The sequence below is a fragment of the Budorcas taxicolor genome, chromosome 2 (genome assembly GCF_023091745.1).
Source record: "Budorcas taxicolor isolate Tak-1 chromosome 2, Takin1.1, whole genome shotgun sequence".
NCBI lineage: Eukaryota > Metazoa > Chordata > Mammalia > Artiodactyla > Bovidae > Budorcas > Budorcas taxicolor.
The window spans coordinates 24,031,562-24,049,785 of NC_068911.1; the positions used below are offsets into that span (position 1 = coordinate 24,031,562).

At 41.3% G+C, this 18,224-nt stretch overlaps 1 protein-coding gene across 1 annotated transcript in view; it reads left to right on the forward strand.

Moving 5' to 3' along the window:
* Nucleotides 1-18,224, forward strand: part of DNAH3 (dynein axonemal heavy chain 3) — a 229,731-nt gene that overhangs the window by 86,286 nt on the left and 125,221 nt on the right. Inside the window, exons 27-31 of the mRNA XM_052659374.1 lie at nucleotides 2,860-2,970; nucleotides 9,724-9,838; nucleotides 15,601-15,799; nucleotides 17,551-17,659; nucleotides 17,886-17,999. Of these exons, the coding sequence (XP_052515334.1) occupies nucleotides 2,860-2,970; nucleotides 9,724-9,838; nucleotides 15,601-15,799; nucleotides 17,551-17,659; nucleotides 17,886-17,999 (648 nt within the window). The remainder of the gene's footprint in view (nucleotides 1-2,859; nucleotides 2,971-9,723; nucleotides 9,839-15,600; nucleotides 15,800-17,550; nucleotides 17,660-17,885; nucleotides 18,000-18,224) is intronic.

The following is an 18,224-nucleotide window of genomic DNA, read 5'->3' on the forward strand; positions in this document are numbered from 1 at the left end:
TGTTGGAGTTTCAGCTTCAGCATCAGTCCTTCCAATGAATATTTAGGAGTGATTTCCTTTAGGATTTAGTGATTTGATCTCCTTACAGTCCAAGGGACTCTCAAGAGTCTTCTCTAACAGCACAGTTCAAAAGCATCAGTTCTTCGGCACTCAGCTTTCTTTATGGTCCAGCTCTCATATCCATACATGACTACTGGAAAAGCCATAGCTTTGACTAGATGGACCTTTGTTGACAAAATAATGTCTCTGCTTTTAGATTGCTGTCTAGGTTGGTCATAGCTCTTCTTCCAAGGAGCCTCTCATCAGGAAGCTTCCATAAGCTTCTTATCCTTATCCATCAGAGGACAGACAGAATGAAAACCACAATCACAGAAAACTAATCAAATGGATCACATGGACCACAGCCTTGTCTAATTCAATGAAACTATGAGCCATGCCATGTAGGGCCACCGAAGACAGATGGGTCACAGTGGAGAGTTCTGACAAAGCATGGTCCACTGAAGAAGGAAATGGTAAACCACTTCAATATTCTTGCCTTGAGAACCCCGTGAACCCTTATGGCAGAAAGCGAAGAAGAACTAAAGAGCCTCTTGATGAAAGTGACAGAGGAGAGTGAAAAAGTTGACTAGATCTTTAGTCTCCTCTCTTTTAAGTGTTTCTAACTTTGAGGCCCCCATCCCTACCCCCAGGACTTTTTCCATTAAAGGAATATTCAATTAACACCTTCCCAATGATGTACCCAGGACTGACACTGTTGCCTGTCTCAGTAGTATTTGTACTGTAAATGAAAAACCAAGTCCTTTGACCCCTGATACATTATAAATCAAAAATTGCTGCTGCTGCTAAGTCGCTTCAGTTGTGTCCGACTCTGTGCGACCCCATAGACAGAAGCCCACCAGGCTCCCCCGTCCCTGGGATTCTCCAGGGAAGAACACTGGAGTGGCTTGCCATTTCCTTCTCCAATGCATGAAAGTGAAAAGTGAAAGTGAAGTCACTCAGTTGTGTCTGACTCTTCACGATTCCATGGACTACAGCCTACCAGGCTCCTCCATCCATGGAATTTTCCAGGCAAGAGTACTGGAGTGGGGTGCCATTGCCTTCTCCGAATCAAACTTAATCAAAATTTAAGTTAATCAAAAATTAAGTTAAAGAAAAATGACTACCTGCATGAAGTTATTTCATGTAGTTGCATCTATAGCCAGACAAGCTTTTTCTGTAAAAAGCCAGATGGCAAATGATTTTCACTCTGCAGGCAATATATACCAGTCACAACTATTTATCCTTGCCTTTGTAGTGCAAAAGCATGCTTAGATGATAGGTTCAACAATGGCCTGACTGTGTTACAACCTAACTTCAGACATGGCTCTCAACCCATAATTTGCCTATCTATGGATAATTTCTATCTATCTACAGAGAAGTTTAAAAAAGTTAGGGGATGTCATGGCTATGAAAATTGTGGGACAGTATTGCAATATTATGTAGCTATCAAAAAGAGTAGTTATATAAATACTTTCTGAACAACACCTTGATTATATAGTATATTGATAGAAAAAAAAATGCACAACATTGAAAAGAGCTCTGTTATCATAGTCCTTTATGTCTCAGCATAGGAAAAAAACTCAGCAAGAAGCAAAGTGATAGGTAAAAAGTGATTTATTAGCATAAGATGCTTGTGAGGCTTACAAGTGGGCAGGCAAGAGGATACCATACCCCAAGAACCTACAGGGCTACAGTTTCATAATCAAAGAAAAAGAGGGTAAAGGAAGAACTTCTTTGTCTTTCTCAAGTAGACATTGTGCTTCCATCATGAGCTCCTCCTTCAAGTTGGGCAGGGGAATTTTCTTGTCCCTACATGACCAAGCTAGGTCCACAGATTATTGTTTTTCATGCCTGCAGAGAGCATATCCTAGGAGCCATTAACGTACTGAGTTCACTGGAAAAGATGTGGCTCTCATGCCCTCATTGTTTTGTTGTTTTGGGGGCATGTCTTATGCTTCTGTTGCATGGTTTTGTTGCTAAACAAGCTGCTTGGTCTTGTAGTTAAGCAAACCTGCTTTCTTGCATAGTCGTTAACTTACAGGGGTCTCCCATATTTATTCTAGTTACAATCCCCTAGTGAGATTAACTATTTTATCACCTACTTTGTCCCTGTACTCTATCCCTGTTACTGTGAAAGTTGTGAGCTGAGTTTTATTTGGGGCAAAATGAGCACTATAGCCAGGAGACAGCATTTCAGATACCTCTGAGAAACTGCTCCTAAGAGGTAAAGGAAGGAAGGTCAGTGTATATGTGATTTTGGTGAAGGGGGAGTATACACAATCAAGCACATATTATTTACAGAAGGTGTTTTCTAGTCTCATGAAGGTTACTGCTAATCACAAGGAGCAGATACCACCATGAAGGATTTAGTGTTTTTCTAGATAAGAGGATTTGCAAGAATTGGGCTCATAAAATCATCTCCTGAAAATATCTATCTGAAGACCTGTTCTGAAAGTTTTTCCCAGAGCATAGGGTGACTTATTCCTGATCTCCACCCTGAACTCCTTTCAAAGGGGTGTTGAAGGTCAGCAGCTGCAGCAGCTCATAATCAACCCTTGTAGATGTAGATGGCAAGTGCCAATTTGTAGGTGATGGAATTAATGAAATTGTTGGTGAGGATCTTTTTCTTTTCTATAAAATTCAGGGAGGAAGACATAAATCAATAATCCCAGAAATGTTAAGATTTGTATGTAATCTTAGAGGCTGGGGATGACTTTTGTTTTTGTTGAGGGGATAAGATTGTGGTGGATATTTTAGGAAGTCAGTTTAAATCACACAAGATGAACTGACCCTGCAAACTGCCCTCCTGCGCTTTCCCAGGTCCCCCGTAATCAGTGGGTCTTGCAGTGGCCTGGCCAGGTGGTTATCTGTGTCTCCTCCATCTTTTGGACCCAGGAGGTTTCCCAAGCCCTGATTGAAAAGACCCTACCGGTAAGTGAGCCTGTCATGAAGCTTATAGTGGAGATTTAAGCTAGATTATGATTTGAATGACATATAATTAAACTGCCATTTTTCTAAAGAAAAAATAAACAGGCCCATGATGTCACAGAAGTCAGGGTTTGCTTCAGGACACATGTTTGGAATTAGGACTATCCTCAAGTTCTGTAGTGCAGGAACTCTCACATTTCTTCCTAGATAGAAATTCTAGGCTAAAGGATCTTAACTTTTATCAGCCTTTCCTTCCAAGTGCCAACCTGGCAGAATTAGTACCAACAGAGACCTCTTCATCTTTTTCCGGTGCCAAGAAGCCACCTGGTCCTGTTTTCCTCTCTTCTTTCTCCACCATATCCCTTTTCACCACCCCCAGTCAAACACTCATCCACCTCTAGCTTTTTCTTCAGCTTTCTCTTGAAACCATGAATACTCAGGTCCTCCTTATCTTCAGATACAGACACACATATTTCCCCTTAACTCTACCACTAATGCCTATACTTGAGAGTTCAGGACCTAGATGGACTTGAGTTCAACTTCTGACACCTTCACCTGTTAACTATGTGACCATGGGCAAGTTACCTAACCTGAGTCTCAGTCTCCTTGTCTATAAAATGAAAGAAATTATACCACCACACCTTACTACTGTGCAGGGTTAAATGAGATGGTGGTAAGTTATTCAGTATTAAGATCATAGGCTATAAACCCCACAGGGAACAGGCTGTGTCTGGTTTGCTCATTATTATATATCAGGGGATTATTGCAGTGCCAAGTGGTTGTTTAATAAATATTTTTTGACTGAGTAAATGGTAACTCCATTCCCAACATTTTTACCATGGTGTAATTTTCTATGATTATCGCATCAGATCTGCTGTCATTCCCCCTATATATGATTATCTGGGAGCCAGAATATATTTTAATTTGCTATATTTTGCTTTATACATTAAAATTAGAACATTAGTATTTGACCAAGTTGCAATTTTTGGCAAGGGAAGCAGCTTCGCAGAGATCATGGGGGAGGTCGAGGCAGGAGCAGGGTAATAACCAGGGCCCCAAGTTCCCAGCACAATGGGGCAGGAGTCCAAGAAGCACTGTGCACGCCCTTCCAGGCAGCCAGGCTTGCTGAGCCTGGATAATAATGCCGAGGAACTGGAGGGGAGGAAAGGAGGGGCCAGAGCTCGGCCAGCAGAGGGCCATGCAGGCAGCAGATTGTCCCCAGGTTGGCCAGCAGCAGAAGCAAGGCCAGGGAGCCCTCCACTCCTGGGCATCCTCCAACCTTGGCTCCAGCCTTCTGTAGACCCCCTTCCTACCAACTACAGCAGGGCCTTGGCTCCGCCCCCCCTCGCCCCCCCCATGCAGCACACTGACAGACACCCTGCAGCCTATGAAGGTCCACACAGTAAACATGGACAAGCAGTGGGACAGCCAGGGCACCAGGCATGTCATCCAGCTACATGGAGTGGCTGAAGGCATATCCTTGCTAGTCAAGGCCTGATAAAATGTGGTACCTTGGAGAAAGGAATGGCAAACCATTTCAGTATTCTTGGCTTGAGAACCCCATGAACAAAATGAAAAGGCAAAAAGGTGACACTGGAAGATAAGCACCGCCCCCTGCAGGTCAGTAGGTGTCCAATATGCTACTAGGGAAGAGTGGAAAAACGACTCCATAAAGAAGGAAGAGGCTGGGCCAAAGCAGAAATTTCATTCAATTGTGGATGTGTCTGGGGGTGAAAGTAAAGTCCCATGCTATAAAGAAAAACATTGCATAGGAACCTGGAATGTTAGGTCCACGAATCAAGGTAAAGTGGATTTTGTCAAGCGGGAGATGGCAAGAGTGAACATCAACATTTTAGGAATCAGTGAACTAAAATGGATGGGAATGGGTGAGTTTAATTCAGATGACCATTATATCTACTACTATGGGAAAGAATTCCTTCGAAGAAATGGAGTACCCCTCATAGTCAACAAAAGAGTCCAAAATGCAGTATTTGGATGCAGTCTCAAAAATGACAGAATGACCTCAGTTCATTTCCAACAAACTATTTAACACTATAGTAATGCAAGTTTATGCACCAACCACTGATGCCAAAGAAGCTAAGTTAAAAAGTTCTATGAAGAACTACAAGACTAACACCAAAAAAAAAAAGATGTCCTTTCATCATAGGGGCCTGGAATGTGAAAGTAGGAAGTCAAGAGATACCTGGACTAACAGGCAAGTTTGGCCTTGGAGTACAAAATGAAGCAGGGCAAAGCTAACAGAGTTTTGCCAAGAGAACAAACTGATCATAGCAAACACTGTCTTCCAACAACACAAGAGATGACTCTACACATGGACATCACCAGATGGTCAATACTGAAATCAGATTGATTATATTCTTTGCAGCTGAAAATGGAGAAGCTCTATATAGTTAGCAAAAACACGACTGGGAGCTAACTGTGGCTTGGATCATGAACTCCTTATTGCCAAATTCAGACTTAAATTGAAGAAAGTAGGGAAAACCACTAGCCATTCAAGTATAACCTAAATCAAATCTGTTATATAGTGGAGGTGGCAAATAGATCAAGGGATTATTTCTGGCAGACATAGTGCCTGAAGAACTATGGATGGAGGTTGATAACATTGTATAGGAGGTAGTGACCAAAACCAACCCCCAAAAAAAGAAATGCAAGAAGGCAAAGTAGTTGTCTGAGAAGGTCTTACAAATAACTGAGAAAAGAGGAGAAGTGAAAGGCAAAGGAGAAAAGGAAAGATACAGAGTTCTAGAGAATAGCAAGGAGAGATAAGAAAGCCTTCTTAAGTAAACAATGAAAAGAAATAGAGGAAAACAATAGAATGGGAAAGACTAAAGATCTCCTTAAGAAAATTGGAGATACCAAGGGAAATTTTCATGCAAAGATGGGCACAATAAAGGACAGAAACAGTGAGGACCTAACAGGAGAAGAGATTAAGAAGTGGCAAGAATACACAGAACTGTACAAAAAAGATTTTAATGACTCAGATAACCACAGTGGTATGGCTGCTCAACTAGAGCCAGACATCCTGGAGTGTGAATTCAAGTGAGCCTTGGGAAGCATTACTACGAACAAAGCTAGTGGAGGTGATGGAATTCCAGCTGAGCTAGTTCAAATCCCAAAAGATGATGCTGTTGAAGTGCTGCACTCAATATGCCAGCAAATTTGGAAAACTCAGCAGTGGCCACAGCACTGAAAAAGGTCAGTTTTCATTCAAATCCAAAAGAAAGTTGATGCCAAAGAATGTTCAAATTACTGTACTGTTGCACTCATTTCACATACTAATAGGAATATGCACAAAATCCTTCAAGCTAGACTTCAGCAGTACATGAAGTGAGAACTTTCAGATGTACAAGCAGGGTTTTTAAAAGGCAGAGGAACCAGAGATGAAATTGCCAACATCTGCTGGATCGCATAAAAAGCAATGCAATTCCAAAGGCAATATCTACTTCTGCTTCATCAGTTATGCTAAAGCTTTTGACTGTGTGGATCACAACAAATTGTGGGAAATTCTTAAAGAGATGGGAATACCAGGCCACTTTATCTATCTCCTGAGAAAACTGTGTGCAGGTCAGGAAGCAACACTTAAAACAGGACATGGAACAACGAACTGGTTCAAAATTGAAAAAGGAGTGTGTCAAGGGTGTATATTGTCACCCTGCTTAGTTAAGTTATATGCAGAGTACATCATACGAAATCCCTGGCTAGATGACTGGAATATAGCTGGAATCAAGATTTCCGGGAAAAGTATCATCAGCCCTCAGATATGCAAATACTACTTTAACAGCAGAAAGTGAATAGGTACTAAAGAGTCTCTTGATGAAGGTGAAAGACTAGAGTGAAAATGCTGGCTTAAAACTCAGCATTCAAAACACTAAGATCATGACATCTGTCCCTTCACTTCATGGCAAATAGATGGGGAAAAAATGGGAACAGTGACAAACTTTATTTTGGGGGGCTCCAAAATCACTCCAGACAGTGACTGTAGTCATGATATTAAAAGACACTTGCTCCTTGGAAGTAAAGCTATGGCAAATTAGATACAGACAACATATTAAAAAACAGAGACGTCACTTTGCCAGCAAAGGTCTGCATATCAAAGCTATGGTTTTTCCAGTAGTCATGTACAGATGTGAGAGTTGGACCATAAAGAAGAGTGAGCACCAAAGAACTGATGCTTTCAAATTGTAGTGTTGGAGAAGACTCTTGAAAGTCTGTTGAACTGCAAGGAGATCAAACCAGTCAACCCTGAAGGAAATTAACCCTGAATATTCATTGGAAGGACTGATGCTGAGACTGAAACTCCAGTACTTTGGCCACCTAATGCAAAGAGCTAACTCATTGGAAAAGACCTTGATGCTGGGAAAGATTGAGGGCAAGAAAAGAAGGGGGTGACAGAGGATGAGATGGTTGGATGGCATCTCTGACTCAATGGACATGAGTTTGAGGAAACTCTGGGAGACAGTGAAGGATAGAGAAGACAGGAACCCTAACCCTGCAGTCCACAGGGTCGCAAACAGTTGGACATGACTGAGTGACTGAACAACAAGCAGCTTCACTTTTTACAGATTTATTGCTCATAATTCCTAATAGATGTGTTGCACTTTACACTTGAAAACTGCTTTCATGTACATAATTTGAAACCTTAGAAACACTAAAAACTCTGACTTTTGCAACTGCATCTGTGCGCTACAATTTCCTACCTGTGAAGAATAGAATGCTTCCCATCACACACTCAAGGTCTGGAGTACCATGCATGTTGAATGATGTGCCTTGGCATCCTAAAGTTGTTGGTACAAAATTTCTATCCATCCGTCTATCACCGACCTATTGTTCATTTAACAAATATTTGTTGGACATCTGCAACTGGAACTTTGCTAGGGAAAGGCAATTAGAAGTGAATCAGTCATTGTCCTTGACATGAATTTACAGTCAAGTGAGAAAGATTTTTTTTTAAAGGCTCTTTTATCAAACTGTGATAAGGAAAATACAGGGATCCAGATATCATGGAAAGGAAGGAGAAAAAGTAAGAGAGGGTAAGATGTCCCAGAAAAAACAGGGTCTCAGAGGAGACATAAAATATAAATAGGGAGTAGTCAAGCACAGATCAGGAGGAAGAGCGTGAGAGAGAGAGACCAAAACGTGCAAAAATCTGACAACGAGAAGCATGGTGCATTCCAGCAACTAAAGGCAATTTGATCCAGAATTGCTGTGTAATGTGTGTGGTTAAGAGAGATGTAGGGAACAGTTCTGTCCCCAGTGGCTTGCAGACATACCAAGGGCAATAGGGATGCATCAAAAAGCCTTTTAGGGGACTTCCCTAGTAGTCCAGTGGCTAAGACTCTATGCCTCCAATGCAGGAGGCCCAGGTTCAAGCCCTGGTTAGGGACCTAGATCTCTCATGCTGCAACTAAAGATCCCACGTACTGCAACTAAAGTACCCACATGCTTCAACTAAGACCTTGTGCAGCCAAACAAATAAATATTTTTAAAAGACTTTTTTGCTATGCATTAAGGATATTATAATTAATAATAACCACCACTATTTACTGGACACTTTATTCATACCTGTCCTTCATGAGGTCGCAAAAAGTCGGACACGACTGAGCAACTTCACTTTCGCTTATTCATACCAGACATTGTGCCAAGTGCTTTACCTTTGTTGTTCAGTTGCTAAGTCCTGTCCAACTCTTTGTGACCCCATGGACTGCAGCACGCCAGGCTTCCCTGTCCTTCGCAATCTTCTGGAGTTTGCTCAAACGCATGACCATTGAGTCAGTGATGCCATTCGACCATCTCATCATCTGTCACCCTCTTCTCCTTCTGCCTTCAATCTTTCCCAGCATCAGGGTCTTACTCCTCAAAATCACTTGAAGAATAGCCTTAATTATCTAGATTTGACAGATGAGACTGAGACACAGAGGGTTAAAATCATTTGCCCAGAAGCACATAACAAAAAAGTAAGGAAGGTGAGATGAGCATAGGGTGGTCTCATATGTTCTTCATTCATTTTTGTTGTTTAACTCACTTTGAAATAAAGTCAGACCGGCAAATAACGTTGCAAAAATAATACGAAGAATTCCCATACACCCTTCATCCAGGTATATTAACATATTAACATCTTACATAACCACAGCACAATATCCAACAACATTGATACAATATTATTATTTAACCTTTTAAACTCATCTTTTTGTAATTCTGGATCCAGTCCAAATTATACTTAGTTTTCATGTTTCCTTTGTCTACTTTAACCTAAAAGAGTTTAGTTATTTTTGTTAATTCTGGCTTAGTGTCTAATTTATATATATTGTAAAATTCATCTTTTTTAGGGTGCATTTCTGCATTTTGACAAGCACATACATTCGTGTAACCATCATCACAGCCAAGATACAGAACAGTTCCACACACCCTAAAATTTTCCTCGTGCCCTTTGTAGGCACTATTCTCAGCCTTTGGCAACTACCATTCTGTTTTATGCCCCTATAGTTTTATCTTTTCCACAACATTATAAAAGTAAAATCATACAGTATCTAGACTTTCAAATCTGACTTCTTTCAGTTAGCATTATCCTTTTGAAATTTGTCTTGAGGTTAATGACTGGGGCTGACGGAAAGGGAGATTGAGGGATGACATCTAGGAGTCTGGTTTGGACCATGGAGTGTGGATGGTATTATTCCAGAGAAGGGATTACCAGGAGAATACAACTTAACACGTTGTTTCCTCCTATGCCCCTGCCAGGATTTTCTGAAGAAGAGCAATGATCAGATTGCACAGATTGTTCAGCTGGTGCGAGGGAAGCTGAGCAGTGGAGCTCGACTCACCCTCGGGGCCCTCACAGTCATTGATGTCCACGGTAAGCAAGGTTTTCCTAGCATTAGTGACTGTTTAGTTATAGCTGCCAAGCTTGCCTCCCTCCTTTCTGGATGGAATGATTCAGGTTCCTCTTTTAATTAGGGAGAGGCTTTTCCAACTGAGAATAAATGAGGGGGTAAATAAGAGAAATCAACGCTTCTGTGTATCTCCATCTTATGTTTTCCCTCCCAACTTTATTTCCAAGAACCCCACCACCAGCATCAAATAGCGCTCTGAGAACTTGATGGCCACAGCCATTTCTGAGATTTACCAACTCGAAGTAATTTCCTTCTACTGATCTTAACTAATAATTTTTTGTCAAGCTTTGTGCTAAGTGTGTGGTATACATTGTCTCATTTTTATATACATTTCACAGATTAAGAACCTGTGGTTTATAGAAGCAAATAACTTGCCGAGAGGCACACAGCTAGTAAGTAGCAGAGGCTCTTTTGTAATTTGAACCTGTGTCTGATTCCAAACCCAAAAACTGGAAATGGGTAGTGCTGCAGGGAGAGAATAGGTCAGAGAAGATACATTCCAAGAAAGAGAAAGAGGGAAGGAGGAAAGGAGGAGGAAGAACTGGAGTCTTTATATAAAACAAACCACCCTCACACCATCATCACCAAGGAAACTAGGGCTGAACCAAACTGGTTGCCTGGTAACAGTGTCTCTTTTGCTCACACACCCAGCTTCCTACTGGTATTTCATACATCTTACTCTCCATAAAGTTGATGCTCATTTCTTTTCCTTTTTTTTCTTTTCTTTTGGCCACATGGCTTGTGGGGCTCAGTTCCCCGACCAGGGATTGAACTCAGGCCATGGCAGTGAAAGTCTGGAATCTTAACCTCTAGGGTACCCGGGAGCTCCCTGATGTTCATTTCACTCTGATTTCATTTGGATACATTAGCATAAAATATGGAGGAGAGAGGGAGAAGGTGCTCTTCATCTGGTTACGTATTTAACTTGTAGGAGTAATAAGTGAAGGCATGGTTACTGCCCAGGATGCTTCACAGTGGTTGAGTTTATACACATGCACACACATACACATTCATGCGTGAACACATGAACATACACTGCCTTGGAAAGGCATCCCCAACCCAGTGCCTTGAGATTCAACTTGTTCTTGGATCTCTCACACACACCTGTTCTCTGGGTCCTCCCAGGAACCTGGATTGGAATTAAATTCTTCAGGAAGAATGAAAGAGTATAATTTTGGTGTAATCTTCTGCAAGGACTCTTCAGAATTTTGGATTTTACTGTAATAAAGATTTCTCTCACAGAGAGGGAGTAGACTTACAGAAGTGTCCGTTTGCAAAGTTGCATTTCTGAGATCCTGATTCCAAGCACTATATTAGTTCCGAGGTTGAAATAACAGTTGCCTTGTGAGTTACCTAAAAAATAATGATTCGCATAAACTATGTCCACTTATCAACTTCAGGGCTCCCATCACTGTGAAAATATTAAATTAAGCTCACAATCCTATTACAGAAAGGATAAAACCTAGAAATATATCTCTTAGTTTCTCAACACCTTCCTTCCATGAAAAGACAAAACCTAACATGGGTTCATGAGATCCCTTCCCTTGCTAAGTATATCAGGCCAGGCTAATTGTATTCTCCTAGGATATCCTAGGGAGAAGGCAATGGCAACCCACTCCAGTACTCTTGCCTGGAAAATCCCATGGACAGAGGAACCTGGTAGGCTGCAGTCCATGGGGTTGCGAAGAGTCAGACATGACTGAGCAACTTCACTTTCACTTTTCACTTTCATGAATTGGAGAAGGAAATGGCAAGCCACTCCAGTGTTCTTGCTTGGAGAACCCCAGGGACAGGGTGTCACACAGAGTCGGACAAGACTGGAATGACTTAGCAGCAGCAGCAGGATATCCTAGAGGCCTGGAACAGGGCTAGAAGGATAGCACTGACGATGAGATAGCATTTGTGGTAACTACATGCTGAAAAGCACTCTGGGTCACTTTCCCAAAAGTTTAGGGATGATAACAGTAGTTAATATTGGGTTGGCCAAAAACTTGTTCATTATTTTCCATAAGATGGCTCTAGTAGCACTTAGTTGTCTTGAACTTGATTTGAAACATTTTTCTTAGATTGTATTGTCACAGCTGTCATATAAGTTCAGTACAGTTCAGTTGCTCAGTCATGTCTGACTCTTTGTGACCCCAAGTATTACAGCACACCAGGCTTCCCTGTCCATCAACTTCTGGAGCTAACTCAAACTCATGTCCATCAAATCCATGATGCCATCCAACCATCTCATCCTCTGTCGTCCCCTTCTCCTCCTCCCTTCAATTTTTCCCAGCATCAAAGTCTTTTCAAATGAGTTAGTTCTTTGCATCAGGTGGCCAAAATACTGTAGTTTCAGCTTCAGCATCAGTCCTTCCAATGAATATTCAGGACTGATTTCCTTTAGGATGGACTGGTTGGATCTCCTTGAAGTCCAAGGGACTCTCAAGAGTTTTCTCCAACACCACAGTCAAAAATATCAATTTTTTGGCACTCAGCTTTCTTTATAGTCCAACTCTCACATCCATATATGACTACTGGAAAAACCATGGCTTTGACTAGATGAACCTTTGTTAGCAAAGTAATGTCCCTGCTTTTTAATATCCTGTCAGATATGTTGGTCACAACTTTTCTTTCAAGGAGCAAGCACTTTTTAATATTGTGGCCACAGTCACAATCTGCAGTGATTTTGAAGCCCAAGAAAATAAAGTCTCTCACTGTTTCCATTGTTTCCCCATCTCTTTGCCATGAAGTGATGGGACCCTAGGCCATGATCTTCATTTTCTGAATGCTGAGGTTTAGGTCAACTTTTTCACTCTCTTTTTTCACTTTCATCAAGAGGCTCTTTAGTTTTTCTTCTCTTTCTGCCATAAGGGTGGTATCATATGCATAACTGAGGTTATTGATATCTTTCCCAGCAATCTGGATTCCAGCCTGTGCTTCTTCCAGCCCGGCAGGTCGCATGATGTACTCTGCATATAAGTTAAATAAGCAGGGTGACAATATACAACCTTGACATACTCCTTTTCCTATTTGGAACCAGTCTGTTGTTCCATGTCCAGTTCTAACTGTTGCTTCTTGACCTGCATACAGATTTCTCAGGAGGCAGGTAAGGTGTTCTGGTATTCCCATCTCTTTCAGAATTTTCCACAGTTTATTGTGATCTACACAGTCAAAGGCTTTGGCATAGTCAATAAAGCAGAAGTAGATGTTTTTCTGGAACTCTCTTGCTTTTTTGATGATCCAGAGGATGTTGGCATTTGATCTCTGGTTCCTCTGCCTTTTCTAAATCCACCTTGAACATCTGGAAGTTCACAGTTCACGTACTGTTGAAGCCTGGCTTGGAGAATTTTGAGCATTACTTTGCTATCGTGTGAGATGACTGTAATTGTGCAGTAGTTTGAAAATTCTTTGGCATTGCCTTTCTTTGGGATTAGAATGAAAACTGACCTTTTCTAGTCCTGTGGCCACTACTGAGTTTTCCAAATTGGCTGGCATATTGGTTGCAGCACTTTCACAGCATCACCTTTTAGGATTTGAAATAGCTCAGCTGGAATTCCATCAGCTCCCCTAGCTTTGTTCATCATGATGCTTCCTAAGGCCCACTTGACTTTGCATTCCAGGATGTCAGACGCTAGGTGAGTGATCACACCATAGAGGTTATCTGGGTCATGAAGACCTTTATTGTATAGTTCTTCTGGGCATTCTTGCCACCTCTTCATATCAGCATGCATTAAAAAAAAAAAAAACTTACCAATTTGGTGATTTTCTCTGTTGTTGTTTTTCAATCATTCAGTCGTGTCTGACTCTTTGTGACTCCATGGACTGCAGCACACCAGGCCTCCCTGTCCTTCACCATCTCCTGAAGCTTGCTCAAGCTCGTGTGCTTTGAGTTGGTGATGTCATCCAACCATCTCATCTTCTATCATCCCCTTCTCCTCCTGCCTTCCATCTTTCCCAGCATCAGGGTCATTTCTAATGAGTTGGCTCTTCTCATCAGGTGGCCAAAGTATTGGAGCTTTTGCTTCAATACATCAGTCCTTCCAATGAATATTCAGGATTGGTTTCCTTTAGGATTGACAGGTTGGATCTCCTTGCAGTCCGAGGGACTCTCAAGAGTCTTCTCCAGAACCACAGTTCAAAAACATCATTTTTTCGGCATTCAGCCTTCTTTATGTTCACACTCTCATCAGTACATAACTACTTGGAAAAACCATTGCTCTGACTGTTATAGACCTTTGTCAGCAAAATAATGTTTCTGCTTTTAAATATGCTGTCTAGGTTTGTTATAGGTTTTCTTGCAGGAAGCGTCTTTTAATTTCATGACTGTAGTCACCATCTGTAGTGATTTTGAAGCCCAAGAAAGTAAAGTCTGTCACTGTTTCCATTGTTTCCCCATCTATTTGCCATGAAGTGAAGAGGAATTTCTGCGTAGCCATTTTAATATTGAAGATGGAAGAAAAAGCAACATTTTCAGCATATGCTGCTTTACTAACTCAAGAAAGGTAAAAACACAACCGAAATGCAAAGCAAAAAAAGAAAAAAGGTTTGAGCAGTGTATGGAGAAGGTGCTATGACTGATCGAATGTGTCATAGTCGTTTTTTAAATTTAATGTTAGAGATTTCTTGCTTGATGATGCTCCATGGTTGGGTAGACCTGTTGAAGTTGAGAGTGATCAAATAAAGACATTGATTGAGTACAATCAACATTATACACGCAGGGGATAGCTGACATATGCGAATATCCAAATCAAGCATTGAAAATCATTTGTCCCAGCTTGGTTGTGATAATCACTTTGATATTTGGGTTCCACATAAGTTAAGCAAAAAACCTCCTTGACCATATTCCCCAGCAATTCTCTTCAATGTAATGAACAAATTGTGACAGGCAATGAAAAGTGGTACTGTACAATACTGTGGTATGGAAGAGCTCATAGGGCAAGTGAAATGAACTATCACCCATCACACCAAAGGCCAATTTTCATCCACAGAGTGTGATGTTGTATATATGATGGGATTGGAAGGGAGTCCTCTATTATGAGTTTCTTCCAAAACACTAAACAATTTTTTCCAACAAATACTCCTCCCAATTAGACCAACTGAAAGCAGCACTTGACAAAGAGCATCCAGAATCAGTCAGCAGAAAAAAACACATAACCTTTCATCAGGATAATGCAAGACCATATGTTTCTTCAATGACCAGGCAAAGCTTGTCGAAAACTGGTCCTCAAACTGGAAGATCTAATTTGTCTGCCATATTCACCAGACATTGCGCCCTCAAATGTCCATTTATTTCAGTCTTGACAAAATTCTCCTAATGGAAAAAATGTCAGTTCCCTGGAAGACCTGGGAAAATGCCACCTGGAATAACTTTTTGCTCAAAAAGATAAAAATTTGAGGGAAGATGGAATTATGAAGTTGCCTGAAGATTTACAGAAGGTAGTGGAACAAAATTATGAATATGTTGTTCAATAAAGTTCTTGGTGAAAATGAAAAAAAAATGCGTCTTTTTTTTTACTTTAAAACTGAAGGAACATTTTAGTCAACCCAATACTATAAATTTATATAGTGTATAAATAAAGATGTTGTTTGAAGTTTAGAGATGAGCAGGGAGGGTAGTTGAAGCTAAAATTGTTGAGATCGAGTGGTCTGGATGACATCCTCAGACCCTTCTGAGGAATCCGTGAAGATGGGAGGATGCTGATGACTCTGCAAGTGTGTTTCCATGTCTGTGTCCCCACAGCTCGTGATGTGGTAGCCAAGTTATCCGAGGACAAAGTCTGTGATCTGAACGATTTCCAGTGGATCTCCCAACTGCGCTATTACTGGGATTCCAAGGATGTACAGGTGCAGATGATTACTACAGAAGCCTTATACGGCTATGAGTACCTGGGAAACTCCCCCCGGCTGGTGATTACACCCCTCACTGACCGCTGCTACAGGTAAATTCTGGGCCTCCCCAGACCTGAAGGGTGAATAGAGAATTCCAAAAGGAAAATCTGAGAAAGAAGTTTAGAGCCGCTTGAGTTTGTTACCTTTACCTTCTGTATTCTAGATCCTCAGATTTTAGAATTTTTACCTTAGTCATTGTGGTCTCACAGATGGGCATTTTAGGCCATAGAAATAAATGAGAAGCCAGTAGGAGTCCTAATGCAAAGTATTGTGTTCAAACCAACAACTAGAACATTGATGCCTATCCTTGAAAATGGCACAGTGCTTAAGAAAGAAAGCTCTCCAATGGCAGGAATTAAGAAGGTGCCAGGAGATCCCATGGCCAAGAGATAGAAAAGGGGCCGGGTAAAGACCCAGGCAAGGAGTCTCTGAGCTCTGCCACCCAGTCTGATGAAGAGGTTGAGCCATTCTGTGCTCAGCAAATTGCTTTGCCACTTTCCTTGGAATTCACAACTTTAGAAACTTGGATTTTGTGAACTTGTCAGTTTTGTGATGTTTAGATTTTTCTTTGATTTTATATATAGTTTGAGGGCAACTTTTAAATTATAAAGGTACTACTTGAGTATTTTTTTTTTCTTTCAAAGTCCTCAATCACTTGTTTTCTATGTTCTATGACTTCTTCAGTCATTTATCTATTCTACTCACTATTCAACAACCATTTCTTGAACTTTACTGTGCATGATGTGTGACCTCCAGGAATCCTCAACCTAATGGGGTAGGGGAGAGAGACACACTCAGGTGATAATAAGAAAGTGTGTTAACTGAAATTATAGAGGCTCATACACAGGGCTGTGAAACCACAGTTGACGTATCATTCATTTCTAACATTTATCTTATGCCTCCCATATGGAACTGAACAATGGGTTCTGAACTCAAGAGTTCATAATCTAGTGGGAGAAATATATTTATTTTTCATTATTCCATTAGCACTGGTGATCTTTGGAATGCAGAGGGTTTTTCACTTTCATTTGATTCATTTAGTATCAGTTCAGTTCAGCTGCTCAGTCATGTCCGACTCTGTGACCCCATGGACTGCAGCACTCCAGGCTTCCCTGTCCATTACCAACTCCCAGAGCTTACTCAAACTCGTGTCCATCGAGTTGGTGATGCCACCCAACCATGTCATCCTCTGTCGTTCCCTTCCCCTTCTGCCTTCAATCTTTCCCAGTATCAGGGTCTTTTCTAGTGAGTCAGTTCTTCACATCAGGTGGCAAAATATTGTAGTTTCAGCTTCAGCATCAGTCCTTCCAATGAATATTCAGACGTGATTTCCTTTAGGATGGTGTGGTTGGATCTCCTTGCTGTTCAAGGGACTCTCAAGAGTCTTCCCCAGAACCACAGTTCAAAAGGATCAATTCTTCTGCGTTCAGCTTTCTTTATAGTCCAACTCTTATATCCATATATAACTACTGGAAAAACCATGGCTTTGACTAGATGGACCTTTGTTGACAAAATAATGTCTCTGTTTTTTAATATGCTGTCTAGGTTGTCATTTAGTATGTATATATTCATTTATCCATTCAATCATTCATTCAAACAAATGCTTATAGGTGCCACCCATACACCAGGCACCAAGGTTACAACACTGAGTAAAATGGAATTTTTTGTGATGATGATGTATTGCCCATGTAATCAGGGAAAATCATGTTTAATTATTTGAGTCAAAACAAAATAAACCAAAAGCCAGTTTGTTTCTTGTGCCTTAGGACATGGCATTGAGTTCTTATTTTCTTCCCCTTAGGACATTGATGGGGGCTTTGAAGCTGAACCTTGGAGGAGCCCCAGAGGGTCCAGCTGGGACAGGCAAGACAGAAACCACCAAAGATCTGGCCAAAGCTTTGGCCAAGCAGGTAGGGAAATGCTGTCCATCCTCACACTCTTTTCCCATCCCTCTCTGGAGCCGTACCCAGGGAAGTTGGCATGAAGTTCAAGATGGCTTAGCGTACCAGGCAGAGTGGGGCCCCAGCTCCTCCAGTAGAATGAGAAGAGGGGAGCCCCACCTCTGTTTCAAGGTGCAGGGTGATTCAGATGGGTGAAACCCATCCTAAATGGAGCCCACATCCTCTCTCTCTCTAGTGTGTGGTCTTCAACTGCTCTGATGGCTTGGATTACAAAGCCATGGGGAAGTTCTTCAAAGGACTAGCCCAGGCTGGAGCATGGGCCTGCTTTGATGAGTTCAACAGGATTGAGGTAACCCTGCTACTAGGCTACTGAACAAAGGGTTTGGATATGCAGGGGCTTTTTTTCTGGGCTCTCAGTTCCTCAGTGACAGTGCTTATGTCTCCTCTATGGCCCCTGGCACAAAGTAAGTACTCCATGAACCAAACAAAAACAGCCCCAATGAGACAAAATGCCTAGGGTATACATAAGAATTCTCACCAAATTCATTCACTCACTTGCTCATTCAAAAATTTA